Here is a 22,634-nt window from a genome sequence, read left to right on the forward strand (position 1 = left end):
GTACAAGGATTCCCGTTCGGTACGGGTGAGATCCGGAGCGAATCAGGTAGGGTTTGGTGAACCTAACATAATTGAGAGGGGATAGTACTTCACCATTTTAGAATCAAAATTAATGAAATCCGATGTTAAAATCGTGTTTAGAACGTCAAAAGAAGGTCACACGTCCGATTTGGGTTCGATCGGACATAAGGATCACCTTCGGGGCCACACGGGTGGGTCAGACAGGTGGGCTGTCTACCCACCGGTTATGACCGGCGGGTAGGGGCCCGCCGGTTGTACCAGTCGGTTGGGCCAGGGACCCATTGCTAGGACCGGCGGGTAGGTACCCGCCGGTTGTACCCGTCGGTGGTACCCGCCGGTTGGGCCCAAAGGCCCCCTACCTTCTCAGGTGGGTACCCTCAGGCGGGTAGGTACCCGCCGGTTGTACCCACCGGTCATGGCGGAAATGACACTGTCTCTTCCCCATTTTCTCCATCCTTTGGGGAATCAAATGGGGCTTTCCCCCACCCATTCTTCACACCTTCGAGGTCCTATAGGATGGTTCTAACCTAGATCTAGGTTAGATTCAAGTGAGGGAAACTACCTTACCTTCTTTGCTCAAGAATGACCTCAAATCACTTCAAACTCACAATGCTTCTTCTACCTTGTCAATATCTCTTCAAATCCTTTCAAGATCAACACATAAATCATCTATTAAACCTTAGATTCATCATTTCAAAGGGTATTTACAAGATCTCAAGAAACCATACTCGAATCAAGGGTTTAAAGCTTGGGTATGGTGAATGTTCACAAAGCCCAACTTTTCTTACCTCCAACTGTAGATCTAGAGTTGAAGATCACTCTCCCGGCACCGGAATGAGAAGATCAAGCTTCGGCTCCACTGAAATCCTTCCTTTCTTCCTCTTCCTTCTCTTCCTTTCTTCTTCCCTTTCTTTTCTCTCTCCTCTTTACTTTTCTCACCAACGTACGGGGGTAATAATGGAAAGAAGAGAAAATCATAAAGCTTTATATATAATTCCTAATAAGTGAACAATGCTCTTGGATGGGTCACTCAGGTGGGTGCACCCACCTGTCCTACCCACCTGAGAGCCAAAACTTGGGATTTTGACCGGGTTCGAACCTCGGCGCGCACCCCACCTCAAGCATACGATGTAGCATACGTATATACCTTAAAATACAGATATAATACGTGTTTTATCCGTACATAGCCTTATGGTAGGTGCACGTACACGGTTTGGGCACTCCCGTCTCTTCTGGCACTGGCTCGGACTTATCGGGCCAGCCGGTGTTTAAGGTCACCCGTGCCATCATAGCCCATAAGGAACCTGCTCTAATTTCCTCTGGCTCGGTTCCTGCATGGTTAAACCGGTTCAACCACGAAATCAAACCGGGTTTAAGAAGCGGGGTATTAGAATAAATATCCAAGTAAACTCCTTTCCTAGGGATCAATGTTTTTTCCATTCATACTAGAACTATCTGTCCACAAAGAGATCAGACTTAGGCATCAAAGATTCCCACGCCGAATCAGCCCGACACTCTCTCTTGTGTTTTTCTCTCTGTGTAGGTTCCACAGCAGCCTAAGACAATTTCTTGCCTCAACTGATTGGCGCCGTCTGTGGGAAATGCTACTAGTCAAGCCACTCACTCGAACCATAAATCTGCGTAATAGGGCACTCCTTGTCTCCTCCTCCCATTGCGTAAGGAGGACAAACAAAAGTCGAGAATGCACAGGGAGGACAAGTGAACGTTGAGAATGTGTAAGGACAAGTGAACGTTGAGAATCCTCTAGTGGGATAGGAGAACGACGAAGTGCTTCCCCCACTGACACCCCATGTTGGCTCAGCTCACCAGGAGCAAGGGGAACCATCAACAGGCCAACTGCCAACTTAACCCAATGAGAGGGATCCTACCTCCACCTCCACTAGTCGATCTACTGAACCCAGGAGCGCCAATGATGCATAGGTGAATGACTTGTAGTAATAATTGTTGGAGACCAATGACATGTTCTGCAGTTTCATCTGTCGATTCGGGGTGGCGCTTCCCTTGGGAGGATTATCACCATACCGCCAGTTAATGGACAATGCTCAAGGCCGGCTATAGACCAACGCAATGGATACGAGTCTACTAATAGGCAACATTGAGTCTCAGACAAGCTGAGAGACAAGGAAAGGAAATAAGCCACACAGGCCCCCCGATGGGTACCATTGTCGAAACCCTCAACCCTCCATACCAGTGGGGACCACTAGTAGACATTCACAAAGAGAGAATAAAATGGGCCAGTAGATGGTAGTGTGAACTTTGTGTGAGTCCACTTGAAGATCCGGATCATGGGCCCAAATCCCTACTCACAGGATCGACCCTCCAAGAGGCGACAATATTAGAAGGGTCAATCCGCCATTGAGGGACAGTCCCAAGAGAGAGTCTTTTGAAATGCGGATCCCCAAGGGTCTCCATATGGGAACATGACAAGACTGAGTATCAGTGCGGGCGAGAATAGCCTCAACGGAGCTCAAGTTGCATGCCCTAGATGTTGTGCGGGAACGGGGTCCCCTGCGGAGATGCAACCGATCATGCATGGCACAAGAGATATGAAAACCAGTGCAGGTGACTAATCCCCTTAAAGAATTCAAAAATTATAGATCCAAATGGACAAATCCCATCCCCATAGGGAGACAACCCTGGAACACCGAATTCATGAGTTGAACAAAAAGGTGACCAACCTAAAAAGTCAGCAATGGGAGTACTGGCTGTTCCTACACATGTAGGGATGACCAACCCGATGGATCATCTCCGATCTACAACTCGATGATGTCCATTCAGAGCTTTTGAGACGTGGCACTCTATCGAGCTTTTCGTGCCTCACTTAAAGGAGCAACGTTGACATGGTATTCGACCCTGAAGCCTTGATCGATCCACGGCTATGATCAATTGGGAACTACCTTTATCGCCAAGTTTCTACAAAAAAAAGACCATTCACAGCCTACTCGATGTCAGGCAATGTCGGGACGAGTTGCTCCACGACTACATCACTTGCTTCACAAAAGCAACCATATCCATTCAGGACCTGGAAGATGGTACGACCTTCAGTGCACTTTACTAGGGAGTGTCCCACGAGAAGTTGATCGATTCCTTGTCCAAAAATTACCTGAAGAACCTATCTGATCTCCTAGCAAGGTCCCAAAAGTACGTAATGACAGACGAGAATTTGACGGCACGTAAAGAGATGGCCCAGCCACCCCAGGAGAAGAAAAGGTGAACTATAAGTCCCAAAGAAGATGAGTGAGGCACTAAAAGAACAAGAGGCACAAGCCTCGAGAACTTGCCACTTACTCAGTTAGACAGGGCACCATCTAAGGTGTTGCCCGAGATCAAGGACAAAAAGTTTGTTTGCTGGGCCCATCCTATACTGTCCAAGCCGGAAGAGTGCAGCCTAAAAAAGTATTATCATTTCCATAAGGAAACAGGGCATTACACGGATAATTACCAAGTGCTAGGAAAGAGATGGAGGAGATAATCAAAGCAGGATATCTCAAAGAGTACCTCTGTAGCCCAAAAACTGATCGGCCGATCTAGAAGAAGCCAGGGGAATCAAACCAACAAAAGGGTGACTCACAAAAGGAAAAAGAGGTGAAAAAATGATAGTCGAACAATTGAAGGCCTGAATACTCCAATAAACCGACTGACTCCACCATACACACCATTTAAGGTGGCCTAGGGTTTGAGTCACTAAGAAAAGCAAAGATGCACGCTAATTTTTTTGTGAGTAGAGGAGCCAGTCAAAATTTCTCGAAAAGATCCGTAATCACGTTCTCAAATGAGGACTTGCAAGGCCTGAACTGGGCCCACAATGATGTGATCGTGGTTCAACTGGTGGTCGCTAACTGCTCGTTTAGATTCCTCCATACTTGTCATGTCTTATGATGTGTCCAAGAAGCTCGGTGTTACACTCGTCCCCTAATCGAGTGAAATTTGAACTTTTGTGATAGGTCTCACGCCGGATATCTTCAACAACAATAACTTCTGGATTGTGGTAATCTACTGTCGCGAAGGAAGGGATGACTTGATCTGCCAACTCATTTCTTGTTTGAAGTATTGGAAGGGATTCAAGCCTTTTACACCTAAGCGGTGAGTGACCTAACACCTCCCACTCGAGTCCCCACACGTAGTGAAATTTATCGGGAAGACCTTGCACACATCCCTAGGGAACTAGACTGTTACCATTATTTAAATAATTTTTATAGTAATGAAATGGGATGTTTTTCTTATAGTTAAGGAATTCAGAATTTTGTTTATAGCTAAGGAATTCAGTTAATGGAATGAGATGTTTATTGTATATTAAGGATTACTCTTCCTTAATCTGCCCCTTCTTCTTCTTCTCTTCTTCCTTCTTCTTCGTTCCTCTTCCTATCAGACCCTTCTTCCGATTTCTCCTTCCCTTCTTCCTTCTTCTTTGCATTCTTCCTCTTCGTCCCTTCTTTGGTTTCACAAAAGGGCAAAGGGTTTGAAGGGAGATCTGAGAGAAGAGGGGAAATAGGGATTTGAAAAGTAAAGTTTTGTCTTAGTCGTAGGACTAAGATTTGACATATGTCAATTGGAGATGAAGAATTGGTAAGAAATTGGCGGATTGAGAATTGGAGACGAGCCAAAACCTGAAGGCTGTGACCATGGGGGAGAAGATGGGTTTTGAAGAATAATAGAAACAAGTGAGTTGATGCTATTATTAAGGGTGTCAATCGGCTCGGTTATGGTTTTTCAGTTTGATTTTGTTTCGATTTAGAGAGATGATGAGGTAAACCGAAATCGAATCAAGAACCAACTCAATTATGTATTTGGATACTCAAGCACTTAATTCGGTTCGGCTTGGTTTTGGTTCCAATTCGGTTATGTAATACAGTTGTAATTCAGTTTTGTTACCTGGGTTTTAATTCGGTTAGGTAAACGGTTTCACTCTTGAACCATGATTGTCATGGACCAAAAGCCATAATGGGCTCAAGTTATGGGCTTAAGACCATTGTTAACTCCAAAATTACCTTAGCATGTGAATATGTGATAATAAATTAGAAAAAAAAGAAAAAGAAAGTGAATGCTCATGTACTCATACTTATGGTAATTCGGTTCGATTTCAATTTGAACTGGTGATTTTTATACCTTGAATCGTAAAAAATTGAACCAAGGTGAATACTAATATATTTAAACCGAATCAATTTTGTTTGGTTTCGGATATGGTATTCGATTTCGGTTACAAATTGCCACCCTTAGTTAGTAGGAGGTGGTTCACCAAAAAAAAAAAGGTTTGTAGGAGGTGGCCACTATAACTTGCAAATGTTGAGTTTTCAACTCATCAGGGAGGGAGAGAGCGGAAGAAAATGATTTCAACTTTCATGTTTTATGGTAGGGTAAAATATGGGTGGGCTAGGCTAGGCTGGACCAGACTCAGCCCGAGACCTCATCCCAGGCCCAACCTGGCCTTGGTACCACACATCTCTCTCTCTCTCTTAAATAAAACAACACAAAACACTTCTTATTTCTATTTCTCACTCTCTCTCTCTTAAATAAAACAACACAAAACACTTCTTATTTCTATTTCTCTCTAATCTGTTGTCAATAAAACCAAACAAGAAAAATAATCGGAAGCAGAGACGAGGTAGAGGGAGAAACCAAAACCAAGCTAAACGAGGAACCGAACAACTCTGCAGCCCCCTTTCGCATATCTGTATTCTTTCGTCTCCGATGAAGTCTAGCCAATCCGAAGCAGCTTCATCGTCGTCCACTACAGCGTTTTCCGACCCACCACAGCAACCGCTGGCGGTTCCGGCGACAACATCATCATCGACGGCATCAGAGAAAACGGCTTGTCTATCGATATCGGCTGCAGAAGAAACCTCTGGGTCCCGCGAAGGGGGCGGCCAGGAATCGGTCTCCGTCGAGCGCCGTGGAGATCATTCTGCGGTTTGTCGATGGACGGTCGTCAATTTCCCCAAAGTGAAGGCTAGGGCACTATGGAGCCGTTACTTTGAGGTGGGAGGATACGACTGTCGTCTCCTTGTATACCCTAAAGGAGACTCTCAAGCCCTCCCTGGTTACTTCTCCATCTACCTCCAAATCATGGATCCTCGGGGTTCCTCTTCTTCTAAATGGGATTGTTTCGCTAGTTATCGGCTCTCCATCGTTAACCACCTCGACGAGGCCAAGTCCATTCAGAGGGACTCGTGGCATCGATTCTCAAGCAAGAAGAAATCTCACGGTTGGTGCGACTTCACCCCCTCTTCCACAATTCTTGATCCCAAAGCTGGTTTCCTTTTCAATAACGACTCTGTTCTCATCACTGCCGATATCCTCGTATTGAATGAATCCATTTCCTTCACCCGTGATAACAATGAGGTACAGTCTTCTTCCTCGTCGTCCTCGGTTGTCGTCGCAGGTCCTGTTTCTGATGTATTGAGTGGGAAGTTCACTTGGAGGGTTCGCAATTTCAGTCTTTTTAAGGAGATGATCAAAACCCAGAAGATAATGAGCCCTGTTTTCCCTGCTGGGGAATGTAATCTTCGGATTAGTGTCTACCAGAGTTCCGTCAATGGGGTTGAGTATCTCTCAATGTGTCTGGAGAGCAAGGACACCGAGAAGTCTGTCGTTCCCGACCGGAGCTGCTGGTGTTTGTTTCGAATGTCGGTGTTGAACCAGAAACCTGGGTTTAACCACATGCATAGAGACTCGTATGGCCGCTTTGCGGCAGATAATAAGAGTGGGGACAATACAAGTCTCGGTTGGAATGATTACATGAAGATGGCGGACTTTATTGGGCCGGAGTCGGGGTTCCTTGTCGATGATACTGCTGTATTCAGCGCATCATTCCATGTGATTAAGGAGTCCAGTAGCTTCACTAAGAATGGTGGTTTGCTTGGAGGGAGGAATGGTGGGTCCAGGAAGTCTGATGGACATCTGGGTAAGTTCACTTGGAGGATAGAGAATTTTACGAGGTTGAAGGATCTTCTGAAGAAGAGGAAGATTACGGGTCTGTGTGTCAAGAGCAGGAGGTTTCAGATTGGTAACAGGGATTGTCGCCTTATTGTTTATCCCAGAGGTAAGTTCATAAATTGTTTTGTGTATTTGCTTTATTATCTCAATATATGTTTAATTTGTTAATACCATCTGTAGCTTTAAGGACCATAATCGACATTATTTCTGTATCACTGAGAAAGCTTAGTTAAGACTTATCTACTAGAAACTATTCAGGCACCACCTTGTTTAAGTTATTTAGGCTGTGCGAGACAAGACAACTGATGGAATTTCCACTTGCACTTGATGCCATCAGGGCAGTCTCAGCCACCATGCCATCTTTCAGTATTTCTTGAAGTCACAGATTCCCGAAATACCTCTAGTGACTGGAGTTGTTTTGTCAGTCATCGGTTGTCGGTTGTGAACCAGAGAATGGAGGACAAGTCTGTTACAAAGGAGTCACAGAACCGTTACTCCAAGGCTGCAAAGGACTGGGGTTGGCGCGAGTTTGTGACGCTTACCAGTCTCTTCGATCAGGACTCTGGGTTTCTTGTTCAGGACACTGTTGTGTTCTCGGCAGAGGTGCTTATCTTGAAGGAGACCTCTATGATGCAGGATTTTTCTGGTCAGGACACGGATACAAGCAATGCAGGTTCCCAAATTGATGGGGCTGGGAAAAGAGGGTCATTTACATGGAAGGTGGAGAACTTCTTGGCCTTCAAGGAAATAATGGAAACCCGAAAGATCTTTAGCAAATTCTTTCAGGCTGGTGGATGCGAGCTTCGGATTGGTAAGTAGATCTGTAGATGATGATAGTTTATTTGTCCCATTTTTAACTGAAGATGCAGTTTTAGATGTCTACTTTGTGTCAGTCTTTTTATATCATGGCTGTCTCAAACAAGTTGTCGCTTGTCTTGTTACTTAATCATGCTGTGCTACTCAATTCAAAATCATAATGCAGGTGTTTATGAATCTTTTGACACTATCTGTATATACCTGGAGAGTGATCAATCTGTTGGGAGTGATCCAGATAAGAATTTTTGGGTCAGATACAGGATGGCCGTGGTGAATCAAAAGAATCCTGCCAAAACCATGTGGAAAGAATCCTCTATCTGTACAAAGACGTGGAATAATTCTGTTCTCCAATTCATGAAGGTCTCTGATATGCTGGAAGCAGATGCAGGATTTCTTGTACGCGATACAGTTGTTTTTGTTTGTGAGATCATTGATTGCTGCCCGTGGTTTGAGTTTTCAGACCTAGAGGTTAGTATTTTATGCAAATTTCGTCCATTTACCTTCTATTTGTCAGAATTTATTTTTGTCAGTGTAGTCCTTGTTGTTTACAATGCCTCATTAATACAACTCAGCATTTTCCCAACTAAATGCGGTCGGGTACATGGATCCATGACAGGGTAAAATAAAGAAAATTAAGTAAAAAGAAAGAAACAAAACAACATCTCAGGAACATCCCACCTAAATGGGGTTGGCTGCATGAGTCCTTGCCCTCCAAACAGCTCAATTTGAGGTCTCTTTCCTTTGTAATACTCCTATGGTCATTTTAGGCTTGCCCCTAGCTCTTTTAGCATTTTCCATCTGAATATGATCACTCCTTACCGGGGCATCTTAAGGCCTCCATTGTAGCTTAGAAAAAGGACCATTACCCAAAGAAGGGAAACGATGTTCTCTTAAAGGAAGGTTGATCTATTTTGTTTTTGGATGTGTGATAGAATTTTATTGACAAGAAAAGATAGGCTAGTAGTACGTCGACAAAGTGCTGGAATAATCCAGCCTAAGATATAATATAAAGATGACATGTTCCTTACCTGTCCTCCCATCACAGTAGGACCTACAAGGGTCAGAGAAAGCAACAAAGTAGCCAGAACACACACAATACCGTCCAATGGTTGTCTCATGAAACAAATCCGTAGCTAGATAGTTACTTGTTTGGCTAGATCATTCACTGTTTTGTTGCTCTCTTTGGATTCCAAGAAAAGGAGAGTTTCTCTTGGATGCAAGGCAAATGGATGCCTTATGATGTAGGTGCACTTCCTTGGAACAGCCCAAACCCATTGGGGAATCTAGAAATGATGCAGATTCTTCACCTAGGCTTGTTTTATTAGGAATAAGTCTATGGTTGGGTTTTATATGTGTTGGGCCTTTAGTCCATGTGGTTTTAAGTGTAATGAGCCACTTTTATAGGTATAAACTGAGGATATTAAGGTTGCATACGGGTTTAACTAGTTTGTTTCCTTTTTGGTCGGGTTTAATTTAAGTTGTTAGGCTTTGTTATTTCTTTGGCGTTAGGTTATTAGTTGTTAGTTTCCTTTTCCATAGTTTCTGCCTTAAGTTTTTAGAAACTTTTGTAATAGGCAATCAATTGTGAGGTTTCCTATTTTGGAACCTTCCATTTGCTAGGCTGTATTCCTCCCTCATTATCACTATTAATACAAAGCAGGGAGGCTCCCATAGCTGAACGATTTGAACAAAACAATAGCTGTAGTTGTTGCTGCCTTCTCCATGGAGATTTGTCTTGTGTTTTGTCAAGGCTGATGGAGCTGGTGTTTGATCAAGTTGACTCTCTGCGGTGTGAAGCCTGAGAGGTCCTCTTCCTTACCTTATCTGCTTATTCTTTAATCAATCAAGGATCTACTACTGTTGCAACCATCTCCAGGTATTTGATTCCATCTTCTTCCACAGTTCTGCCCAGGGAATCTTCTTAGTTTCCTATTTGATCCCTTGCTTCTTGAAACACTTTCAGCCATCCTCTGTAGTTGAAAATTGGATCAATCCTCCCCCCCACTTAGATCCAAATCTGGTCCAATTCTGACCGGCCAATTGGGAGTTATTAAGAGTTTCCTTTTCTTTGTCTTTTAGTGACCTGTGCTATCCTGAACTGAGATTGATGGGTGTTTAATGGACTGTCCTGATTCCTATATTCTTACCTGATATTATCCATTTTATTTGGATTGTATGGGGCATAATTATTAAGGTAGGAAGGTGATCGAGGCGTTTGAGGGTCTTCCGAAAGCGCTTTGGTGATTGGGCGGGCATAAGGCATCGTCTTATCGAATAAAGCATTCTAGTGTTATATAATTATACTTACATGCTAAATAAAGGTTAAAGGTTCATACCAATGCAAGATATTTATCAGAAAAACAAAGCAATAAAATTAATAGGCTGCATTTGGTAGTCATTCGGTTCCAGAAACGGCGTTTCGTGTCAAAAATGGAATTTTCAGTTTCTATGTCAATGCCGTTTTTAAACGAAAAAGGGTGTTTGGTGAATATGTTTCAGGAATGGTTTCAGAATGGGAAAACGACAGTTGTGGCATTTGGTAAAACTTGTTTTAGGAATAAGTTTCTTGATGAAAATTAATAATTACAGAAATAACATTAATTAAAATACTATCATAAATTGATAATCTTTTGGGACAATATTAGAGTAGTAGATACCAAATAATTCTTGTTCAAGTTAATCATTCTCTACATAATCATTCTTTTGTCTAGTTCAAGCCCAAAGAGTTGAATGCATTGATGACGTCTTTCAACTTATTTGTTTGATCCTGTAACCCTTTAATTGTCCCCTCTAGATATCCTTTCATGTACTCTTGGTTGTTACCTCCCCTCTCCCCCCTTCTATAGTGTACCCATCTAAAAGAAAACAATCTCTGAATAATCCTCCACCAAAATATTGTTGCAATGAGAATCTAAAGAAAGCTTTATTCCCAACTACAAAGATAGGAATTCAGCTATAATTTAATCATCCTTTCCAATGGGACTGGATTGAGCTCTTGTCACATTCTGGATCTCACTTCTGGCCCCCACATGTCCATGTTTCTGTGAACAGCTATTAAAGTTCAATTTGAGGTATACCCCTCTGGTGGACTCCACTGATGAACCATCCTCTCACTCGAAGGGGCTGGAGCCTATAATCAATGACCAATCCTGAAGAAGGATTGATTGCTTTCTTTTGTCCTAAAGTCACTTCTCTATTGAAGGCAGCTGATCTTAAAATTTCAAGTTCATGTCTCTCCAAGTGTACTATTTCAGTTAGTAGCCTTTGTGGGTGTTGAATAATCTCTTTTCTTTTTTGTACACGGAAGTTGGATGGATGGAGTCAGGCTGTGGTGGATATATAGGAGAAGATATATGGGTTCAGATTTTGGTCAAAATATGATGCTTTTGATTGGCACCAAAATCAAAACCATTCAGTGATTTTGATCAAATGACTCAAATGTTCGATTCCAGCCATGATGAAATCAAGATCAAAATCTATGTTTGATTATTTGGTTTGGATGGTAATGGGGGCTTAAATTTTTGAGCTTGTACTTTATCCTGTAATGTACTGCTTGTTTTGTCTGGAGACACATGAAGCTGTGTGATGCAGTTGCAGTAGACTGTAATCCCGTATGGAAGCATGGGCACAAGCTTGGGAGGCCCACAAGTGCTGGTGGTAGTTCAATGGGCTGAAATTGAGCATTGGGTAGTTATATTATATGTTGAGCCTGATATTTCCTTTGGTTTCATTGTAATGGGCCTAATTTAAAAGCCCATAAAGTGGGGATAAAGTTAGTACATGGTATTAGTAAATTGTTTGAGTTAGATTAGGATGTTTAATAGCTTTTAAAAAAGTTCTGTTTTGGGTCTATTTACTTCAATTCACTTTACGAGAGTGATTAAGAGTCTTTTCCTGAGTCAATTTAGGAATTTTAGAAGTTTTGGAGCTGTTGAGCTTGTGGCATACAGGATTTGTACCCCCATACGGCCAAACCTGATTTCTTCTCTTTTATTTTTCTCCACTGATAACAAGGTTAGTTTCTGCAATATTTCTCTTCATATTGATTTCTAGTTCTGATTTTGTTCTTAGCATGAACATTTTATCTTTTTTTTTTCCTGGTTTCTTGAATTCTTATTCCAACTAAGAAATTTCTGAATCTTCAAATTTAACCATTGGATTTCAATTCTGCTTCCATTTTTTGGCATTGGTTTATGTTCTGTACCTTCTTAAGGTTTCAAATTCAAGCTTGAAACTGATTTCCTGTTTTCCACAAGTATGATTTCAGTTTACTTGATTTTCCAGTTCTATTTTCTAATTCTGATATCAGATTTTGACTATCACTAGGCTTATTATTTGGTACTGAAATCAATCTCTAATCTGGTTTGCCTGAACTTTTTATCGATTCCCAGATTTGGGAATTCCTTCTTAAAGTAGGAATCGTCAAAGTCTAACCATTGGATCAAGCCTGATTCCTGCTATTATGTTCTCCCATCCAATTAGAACATTTGACCAGAATTTTACTTAAATTTGATGATTTGATTCTCTCATTAATTTTTCTCAGAATTCTAGTTTCATTTCTTAAGATTTTGTTGCAAGCTGATCTCCCACTGGATTTCGCTGGTTTGGGATTAGCATTTGGTATCAAAGCCAAAAATCCTTTGGCGATTGATTAAGACCCTGTTTTTTTAGAGGGGAGCATGGGGTGGGATTGTATGACATATTGGCATAGTTGTCAAGGCGTCGCCTACGTGCCGTTTTGGCATCGCCTACGCGCCGCCTTGGCATCGCCTACTCGCCGCCTTGGTGCCGCCTTGGCATCGCCTACGCGCCGCCTTGGTATCGCCTACGCGCCGCCTTGGCATCGCCTACGCGCCGCCTTGGCATCGCCTACGCGCCGCCTTGGCATCGCCTACGCGCCGCCTTAGCGTCTAGGCGGTTTGCCTGGGGCCTAAGCAACTGTCACCTTATTGCACTGTACAACAACAAACATAACCTTATCCCAACTGAATGGGGTCGGCTTATTGCACTGTATGCCATTTTATATTTTTTGGCCTTATTTATGCCAAATACCATTTCAACTGAACGCTTATATATTTACTTAAGATATTATTCATAAATAAGCAAATACCCCCTATTTGAATCCAATAAAAATACTTTAAAAATCAAATTCCAAAAGGATAAAAAGTCAACCCCTTGGTCCAAGAACAAAAACTGGATTTTTGGTTGTAGGGCGATTTTCAATTTTTGAATGCTAAGGTTTTTCTCAATTATGAAAATTTTATAAATCTTATCATGGTAGAACATTGCTAAAAACCAAAAGTCCGGTAAAATAATCTTTTGTTTTGATATCAGTAAAATTATTTGCATTCAGGAGATTTAACAGCATTCGCAAATTTTGAAATAAGTTTGATCAGAACATAACTTTGTCATAACTCAGATTTAAGTAATCTTAGACTTGTTGGAAAGCTAGTTTTGTTTTATACATAATACAAAGAGTGTTATCTAAAAATAAAATCATTTGACCAATAAAACTTATTATAGAAGAAGAGCATTTCTATAAATGTCAATAAGTCGTGTTGATTTTTTATGACTTGATGTGAGTGTGTCTATGTTGATTTTTATGACTTGATGTTGCTTAATGTTGATTGGTTTTTTTATGTGATAAGGTATATATTATAACATACAAAATAACTTTAGAAAATAAGGGAAATAAAAAATAATATATGGGCGATTTGATCGCCATGGCAATGCCACAACGGGCGATTCACCACCAAATCGATTAGGCACCCCTCAACCACCTTGGGTCGCCATGACGCAGTGACAACTATGCATATGGGTCCCACATGTTGGTGGGGTGACAAGAATGGAAAAGTTGTGGAAAAGTTACCCCATGCTTGCTTAGTTGGCTTGGGAAAGTTGCACTTTACCACCCAATGGCATGTTTGGATATTAGAATTTGTGATCGATGGGAAAGTTGCTGAACTACAATATAATTACGAGAGTACCATTACTTCCATAGACACTCAAATACTTATCAATAATGTCCTCCCATCTACGCCTTCTAAGTGTGGCCTTTATTTTTTTTTATTTACAATAAGATGTTGGACCCACTAGTATAAGTTAATTGATGTGATGTGGAGAAATAAAAAACTATTCGAATTAGCCCACAAAAAATGTCTCTGAATTTAACCAACATCCTATTACACACCAAATGGGAAACGAATTAATCAAAATCTAAAATGTTTTTAATTTGAAACAAATTAAGCTTAATGACCTTATTTTCAACATTTTTTTTTTTTATAATTCATACTAGAACAAATAACAGCTGTATTTATTTTTTTACTTGGAAGTGACAACCATTTGACATTATTGGTTAAAGTATGAAATGAATTATAGGCACCACTGGTGGGAGAAAAACTACATCTTCTGAGGTTGTGGTTCAGTAGAGTAGGAGATGTTGGAGAGCGAGATTGCAAGGCGTTATCCTTGTATCGGCAACAATAGTAGCAACCACCATGAGCATCCTATTATTCTTGTGCCATATTTTGTACCTTTCCCTGCATGATACTATTCTATGGCTAATGCCTAAAACCTTCTGCTACATTTTCTCTTTATTTAGGTTAAGGTGAAACCCCCAACTTCTTAAGATCCCTATCAAGCTTCCAACAAATAAGTTTAGGTCAAAATGTACATCCAAGGTTTTGAAACTCGATCTCACCAGCCATCTTGCTATCCCAAAAAACGAGATCTGGCGCCAAGATCTCGCTGAAACCTTCTATTTCTCGGGTGGTCGACTCGTTGGTAGACCTCAGTGGGCATATGGACTTTGTAGGCCCTGAAACTGTGTATTTACCCTATTTTAGCCATTCTAAACACAATGGAAATATCAGATTTGCAAAAAAAACTCAAAATGGTACTTTGACTTCGTACCCTATGTAAGTAGTCTCCGACTCTTTGGACCTTAGGCTAGTATGCTCTATTCCACAATCCACATTCCACATTCCAAAATCAACACATGACACAACATAATCATAAGAATTTAAAAGACATCATATATAAGAAAAGTAACTCCAAATGTAGATGAAGAGGTAATATTCTCTACTCTTTAAGCTTCAATGAGTGTAGGACTAGAGATCGTCAAGCGAAAGCACCAAAGTCTTTGCTCCTTGGTGTTTTTTCTTCAAAAAGGTAGAAAGAGGCGAGATTTGGCGAGATGTAGCGAGATCTGGCGAGATCGCCAGTTGGGCCATCTCGCCTTTTGGAAATAACGAGATGTCTGCGAGATCTCACCGAGTTCCTGAACCATGTGTATATCCTACTTAAGCATTACATTTTAAAACTATGAAACAAAAAGAAGTTCTTCAACCTGGAACCAGAGCTCCAATTACGTATTTTGAAAAAAAAAAAAAAAAAAAACCTAAAGAGATCATAAAACCACAAAAGCATGACATCTATAAATCTAAACAACCCTTATACCCACTGCGATCTTGTGAATGCCAATGCTACCAAAGAAATTCTGCACTGTGTGAGACATCAACATAAATATATTAGCTTGCACTGGAGACTTAGCCATGACATCAGAAATATCAGGGATCTCTCGTATGGCATGGAGTATAGGTGTCAAATCCATTTGATAAGGGTTGGCCAACTATCGAAGTGCAGATGCCACATCCTTGATGCCTTTAGCAATAGTGACTAGCTGATCAAGCATAACACCTTGATTCTGTTTGGATTATATCGATTCTCACTAGCCCCTCTCCAATAGGTGATGTCCTTGGATTTTGGGTGGTAAAGAAATTCTCTTGTGAGCCCCCACCTGCATTCGTGTCTGACGACTACATGGCAATGTCATCGGAGTCCATTGGATCCCCTCCCCTGCCTCTGATTTAATTTGGCTATTATTATGTGCCTTTCGATTTCAGTTGTGATGTCCTCACCAAAAATGCTCTCCCAAATATCAAAGAACTCAAATTTCTTGATTTTGTACTGCTTGGCTTCAAGGTTCTCCTGCAACACAGCATATTAAGACCTAATGCACAATTTACGTGAACTACAAGTTCAATTAGTATGCATGTATATCTCTCATATTTGATCAAAATTAAGTGCAACTCAAGTGTGATTACTGTGGGGGGAGGGGTGGCTATTGATTAAAAAAAGGTGCCACCAATAAATCATGAAAATTGCCATCTATTTTGATGTCTCCTCCAAACTCGCTTCGATGCTGGCATCTCTGGTCTCCAGCACCCATAGGAACATTCACACTGTCTCCCCTTGGGGTCTTCCCGATCCCCTCCTGTCCCTTCTTCCCCTTCTTGGATGTAACATCTTCTTTGATTTTGCTCTTTTTCTTCTTTGCCCTTAGGGGTTGTACATTCCCCCCCCCCCCCCCCTTTCTCTTTTTCTCCCTCCTTGGTAATGAATTTCTTATTCACCCAAAGACAAACTTACCTCTTGCTGGGAATGAAGCATATTTGAAGAGGATGATGAAGGTTGGAGATGGTTTTGTGGAAGAGGGTTTTGAGTGGAAAACCAATGGAAATATGGAAGAGAAGAATGTACTTGAAGAAAACCACAACAAAGAAAAAATGGAAGAAAAAAAACTAGGAATTAGATGCTACTAGGCTTAATTACCTTTTGCTAGGAATAAAACTTAATTGAAGAAGAGCCGACAAGTTCCCAATCGTTGGGGACGCATTAACAATCCCATAACTTTACTTTTGTCGTTCCCTTAAGAGTCCCACCAAATCGGTGGGACTTTGGGCAAGAGGGGTGGAGGAAACAAGGCTCCGATAGGATTTCTTGCTATCTTGATAGTTCTCCCACAGTTCTCCCGACCCTCATATCTAAATGACTACGTATTGCACTTCTAAGCGGGGAAGTTGTCAGAAATCCCACCCCATTAATCTCGCCCTGCCAAGTCCCCTCTAAACATATGGGGCTTAAGATTTACTTGAATCTCAAATTTTTAGCACTTCAATTTCACATGGAGAGAAGCACTAAGAGATTTGTGGATGGATTTTGTGCTCTCCAAAAGTGATTGTCGATGGTTTTTGGGAGGTTTCCGATGATATTAACTGCCTCTGTGATAAAATCTTGGGCATGACATAAGATTTAGAAAACTAATCAAAAGTGGAAGAAGATCCAACGATAGAAGAACTCGAAGACAACCAAGTAATGATTCTAATTGAGGAAACACAATTTGAAGACATTGAGACTGTTGATTTCATAGTTTTTAAGGCGATAAGGCGACGGAGGCATTTGAGGGTCTTTCAGAGCGTCTTAGCGATAAGGCGGGCATAAAGCGTTGCCTTATTGACTAAAACGTTTCTGTGTAATTTTTTTTATAAAACCAATCTATTTGGCTCAAATCCTAGTTGAATCCTATTACTCATATGCTAAATAAATATTATAGGTTCGTATTCATACCAATGTAAGATATTCATCAAGAAAACAAATCAATAAAGTGAATAAACTAAGTTCATATTCATCAATCATCAATCATCAATATTCAATCATCAATCATCATAACATATTAACATATAATATAAATACATAATTATGAAACAAATACAATTATACACATTTACACATTAGACAAAGGAAAGACAATAGATGATTGAACAGTTCTAAACTAGAGTTGAGAACTAGCAAACGGAATTAAAGAAAGACAATAGATGATTTACAGTTGTTAACAAACCTGCGGCAGCCATTGAAGACCTTAGTCTGGACAGCAGTTCGAGTACCACAGGTAGCAGAATAGAAAAAGAAGGAAAAAAAAAACTAATAGTAGTTGCAGAACAGCAGAACAGAAGAAGAGAAAAATGAGAAGAAAAAAAAGAAGAAAACACTCACCGACTCACCGTATTTGTAGAACAGAAAAGAAGAAGAAGGGGAAAAAAAAAAAAACTCACCGAGTCACCATAGTTGCAGAACATAAGAAGAAGAAGAAGAAGAAGAAGAAGAAGAAGAAAACAAGGAGAAAAAAAAACCTCACCGTAGTTGCAAAGCATAAGAAGAAAAAATGAGAAAGAAAAAAAAAAAAACTCACCATAGTTGCAGAACAGAAGAAGAAGAAAGGAAAAAAAATACTAATCGTAGTTGTAGAACAGAAGAAGAAGAAGAAGAAGAAAAAAAAAATTCACTGTAGACCGTAGTTGCAGAACAGAAGAATAAGAAAAAAACGAGAAGAAGAAGGAAGAAGATGAAAGAAGCCAGAAGCGAGAAGAAGGAAAAAAAAAAAAACACTGTAGTCGGTAGCTCTGGAACAGAAGAAGAAGAAGGAAAAGAAAAAAACGAGAAGAAGGAAGAAGAAAGAAGCTAGAAGCGAGAGAAAAAAAAAAAAAAATCACCGTAGCCGGTAGCTCTGGAACAGAAGAAGAAGAGAGAAGCGAGAACCAAGAACCGAGAAGAAGAAGAAAAAAAGAAAAACTTATTGTAGCTTTGGAACAGAAGAAGAAGAAAGAAGCGAGAAAAAAAAAAAAAACTCACCGTATCTCTAACGCCTTTGCATGAAGAAAAAAAAAAAAAAAAAAAAAAACCTATAGTGCCGGAGTAAGCTCACTGTTGCCGGAGCAAAATGGTCACCTGGGGCCCTGGATCAGTGGTTTACTGGTTCTTCCTTGTTCCTCGATTCTTCTCAAAGCCCTTTCTCAAAAGTTCAAAACCCTTGACAAAATCCAAATTCCAAACCCTGTGTTGTGAATCGGGTTTTTGTTTTGGTTATTTTTGATGGAGTAAAGTTGATCCTATACATCACAAGTATTAACAAAACCATACACCTATCAATAAAAACTCTAGATTTGAAATCTAAAAACAAGAAATTTTAAAATGTGTTAAAAAAAAAAAAAAAAAAGAAGCCATAAGGCGACCTCCTTTACCATAAGTCGCCCTAAGGCGTCTTGAGGCGGCGCCTTATGCTATAAGGCGACTGCCATACCCACTTCACATAAGGCAGTGCACTGCCTTACCATCCCTATACCGCATCAGCACGAAGGCGCTGGTAAGGCGCTACCTTAAAAACTATGGTTGATTTCCTTCTTCCTCCACAAATCTTGGATGTGAGGAACACAATTGTTGCTGATTTTGGTCGTGAGATGTGCTGGATGATTGTACCATCAAAGCCGGGGATTGTGAATGCCAATTAAGTGATGTTGATTATACCATTCTGGATAAGCTTAGAGAAAAATTCTAAGGACAGGAGTGACCGGATTCAGATGGATGGAGCTAAAAGGGTTAGGGGCAGGCTGAAACTGACCATTAATGAGTTGGTAAGGAGAGGCATGAAAAAGTCTTCACCCTAGTATGACATCTAACAGAGCTGCTTGGAGGGCAAACATCTGGGTTGCTGATTGTTTGTGAGTGGGATGTCCTAGAGAGGGTTTTTTTTTTTTTTTTTTAAATAAATTAATTAATTTCTTATTCTTAACTCGGATCCATGTAGCAACCCTATTCAGTTCGGATAAGGCTGAGTTGTTGTTGTTGTCTCATATCATTGATACTGTTGCTGGAGTTCTGAGATGACCATACATAGCCTGCGGCTCCCTGTTCTGGAGATTTTCTGGGAAGCAATATCAATCCCAGATCTCACAACTTACTTGGCCTTTAAGGCCCCTCTTTTGGGGTTCCATTGGATCCCCTGGAAGCTACCTTCAACCAGCAGATCAAGGACAACTGAGGCCTGCTCATCAAGCTTTCAGAAATCTCCAAATTTCTGACCTAAATCAAGATTTGTTCCATGAAACTCAGATTTTGGGGTTTCATTAAGGCTTCCATAAGCCTCACTCGACCAGGGTTTCAGGTCTACCGGAGATCTCTTTTGGGAGTTATTTAAATTCGCCGTTTTGACCTAATTTCCTAGATTCAAGTAGCCAGTTGGTTACTGTTTGGGTATTTGTTACTGATTTGGGGAGTTGTTATTGTACTGATATTGGTAACAACAGTAGTATCTTTTGGAGTCATTTGTTGATCCTAAATGGGGTTGGGTATTCTTATCTAGCCTTACATTAAATTTGTTAATACTGATTTGGGTTGGTGGTTTTCATATCCTGCTTGTCACTCCAAATTCTGATCATCATCCTTATTGCTTGATTGTAGCCCATTATGTGAAGCCATTAACAAATGGCCGTTATTATCCCCCTCCAATATCCTTACCATCCCACTTTCCACATTATTCATAGCTATATAGATGTGCCTAGCACTCCTGATTTCCTATGCACGTGTTATTGCCTGTGGTCTTGGCACTCAATCTTGCTTCATAAAATAGGTAAGCTCCTGGGTAATTGCATGCATTTTGAGTAAGCCTTGGATTCCACCACATCCAATCCACATCAATTTGGATGGTAGGCCACTGGGAAACCTTTCTCTTGCAAGTATTGGCATGCTTTTATAAAAATATGAGATCAATATTATCATGTTTTCATGCCTTCTTGATGTATCTTTCTACTTTAAAGTTTGATACCTTTAACTTTGGTTTGAAACTCTCTCGATTCCTCTCTCTTGTTGGAAGGGTACTTGATTACGGTTATTATATGGGTGTCATCAAGGATTAAAGTATAGGTATCGGTTGCCGTATCGGTCAGCTAAAATTAAGATACATAAATGGATAGGAAACACTTTTGTATACACTTTTGCATAAAAAAATTGTTAAAAACTATAGATAACATGTATTATACATAAACACTAAATTGAGAGTATTACACTAAGAATCCAAGGTTTGTAGTTGTCTCATAAATGCAAAATCCTTGTTCCCAACATTGATTTCCACTTTACTTAGAGAGAAAAATGGCTGGCAGCAACTTTGGAACAAAAACCCCTCAAAAAATCTTTTTTTTTTTTTTTTTTTAAATGACTCATCTTGGCCATTATATGACCATACCACGCCTTATCAGTACCTATCGTACTGCATTAGTCGATACATACATTTCACCTTGATTTATAATTTTTCATAAGGTATCGGTATGTATCGGTGCGTATCGTATTGTATCGGTATGTACCGTAGGATACATATCGATACAAAAGGATTTGAAAATTTCAATGTATCGTATCTGTGGTATCGTATCGGTAAGGGCCGATACAAATAGGTATCGGCCGCCGATACTGAAAACCATGGGTGTCGTTTGCAGGAGGTACTGTAGGATCGCTATGTCTATTGGCTTGTCATTTCAGCTATGGCCTATAAGGGAGGTCATGTATACAGGGGCATATCCCGTTATAAAGCTTCTGGATTACTTTTGCTTGCCATTTTATTTACTTTTCTTCTTCTTTGCCATATTGATGAAAGCTGATTTCAGTTCCCTCAAAATGGGAAAAAAAGAAGGGGCAGAGGGTTCCTCAGTGGAAATCCGAGAACCAAGATTTCAGTTTTTTACGAGAATAAATTACTTTTTGCAGGCTATATTTTGTGTTATCTTGGGCCAATTTGCAGCTGTACTCCAGATCACACAAGTTTTCCACCATTCTGTGCGTGAATATAACTTTTAACAAATGGGATCTTCTCGTGCAGAATACACTCAAGTATTACATATTAGTAATTAGCCTGGAGTTGGATGAGAGGCTGAATAGATAATCTTGCAGATTTCTGTGGAGAAAAGCATTCTTCACGTCAAGTTGAAATAAGAACCACTTTTTGATTGCATCCAAGGCTAGAATGACATGAATGGTGGTCATTTTAGCAGCCTGGGGCAAATCTTGCTGAAGTTTCAAAGCCGTTTGGCCATCTTGCAAATCAATGAAAATAATCAAAATCATTTTTATATGCATAAGCATGACAGTACTAATAGTAATTAGTCTATAACTTCTGTAATTCTTTTTCCTGAGATCAAAGAGTTCTTAGTTTTTTGGAGCTTTATGGAATTTGTGTTTGGATGGCTCCACACTATAAGTTCTTTTATATGCTTGAATCTTTTTATCCTGTCGTAATTAATTTAACCTGGAAATTTTAAGTGTAGTATAGGCATAGTTCATTATTAATATTGGGTTTATGCTTGTTGCATTTTATCAATTCCAAATAGGCAGTTTAACTATTTTTATTATATATTTCTTTTGTTGGACATATTTGCCAATGATCAATATCTGGTTTCCCCTCGGTCAGGTTTTTGCTTCTGAGGATGATCAAGATGCTCTGTCAACTGACCCTGATGAGCTTATTGATTCTGAAGACAGTGAAGGAATTAGTGGTGATGAGGAAGACATCTTTAGAAACCTTCTTGCTAGGGCTGGGTTTCACCTTACATATGGAGATAATTCTTCACAGCCACAGGTCACTTTGAGGGAAAAGCTTTTAATGGATGCTGGTGCAATAGCAGGTTTTCTTACTGGGCTTCGTGTCTATCTTGATGAACCTGCTAAAGTAAAGCGCTTGCTTCTCCCAACCAAGCTTTCTGGCAGTAATGATGGGAAGAAGGATGTCAAACGGACAGATGAGTCTTCTCCCAGTGTGATGAATCTGCTGATGGGGGTTAAAGTTCTGCAGCAGGCAATTGTTGATCTACTTTTAGATCTAATGGTTGAATGCTGCCAACCTTCAGAAGGAAGATCTGGTGATGATACTTCTGATACCTGCTCAAAGCCTTCCACAGATGCCAATGGTGCCAGCAGTCCATCAGAATCCTGGAGGGAAACTGGAGCAGCAGAATCACTGCAATCTCCTGTCTATGGGAGGTTGGACTCGTGGGCAGATGAAAATACTAATTCGTATGCAGTACAAAGCTCGGACATGAATGGAAGTGATGTACCTGAAAAGGCTGTTCCTGGACGGCCTATTACTCCTCCAGAGACATCTGCAGGGGGTCTTCCTGTTGACAATTGTTTCATTCGATCTTCCAAGGTACACAAACTTGTACTCAATTTTGAAGGGATTTCCA

At 40.5% G+C, this 22,634-nt stretch overlaps 1 protein-coding gene across 1 annotated transcript in view; it reads left to right on the forward strand.

Moving 5' to 3' along the window:
- Positions 1–5,601: 5,601 nt before the first annotated feature.
- LOC122067978 overlaps positions 5,602–22,634 on the forward strand; it is a 33,181-nt gene continuing 16,148 nt past the window's right edge. Inside the window, exons 1-4 of the mRNA XM_042631811.1 lie at positions 5,602–7,081; positions 7,313–7,786; positions 7,958–8,259; positions 21,863–22,597. Of these exons, the coding sequence (XP_042487745.1) occupies positions 5,731–7,081; positions 7,313–7,786; positions 7,958–8,259; positions 21,863–22,597 (2,862 nt within the window). The 5' untranslated portion in view covers positions 5,602–5,730. The remainder of the gene's footprint in view (positions 7,082–7,312; positions 7,787–7,957; positions 8,260–21,862; positions 22,598–22,634) is intronic.

The sequence above is a fragment of the Macadamia integrifolia genome, chromosome 2 (assembly GCF_013358625.1).
Source record: "Macadamia integrifolia cultivar HAES 741 chromosome 2, SCU_Mint_v3, whole genome shotgun sequence".
Lineage (NCBI taxonomy): Eukaryota > Viridiplantae > Streptophyta > Magnoliopsida > Proteales > Proteaceae > Macadamia > Macadamia integrifolia.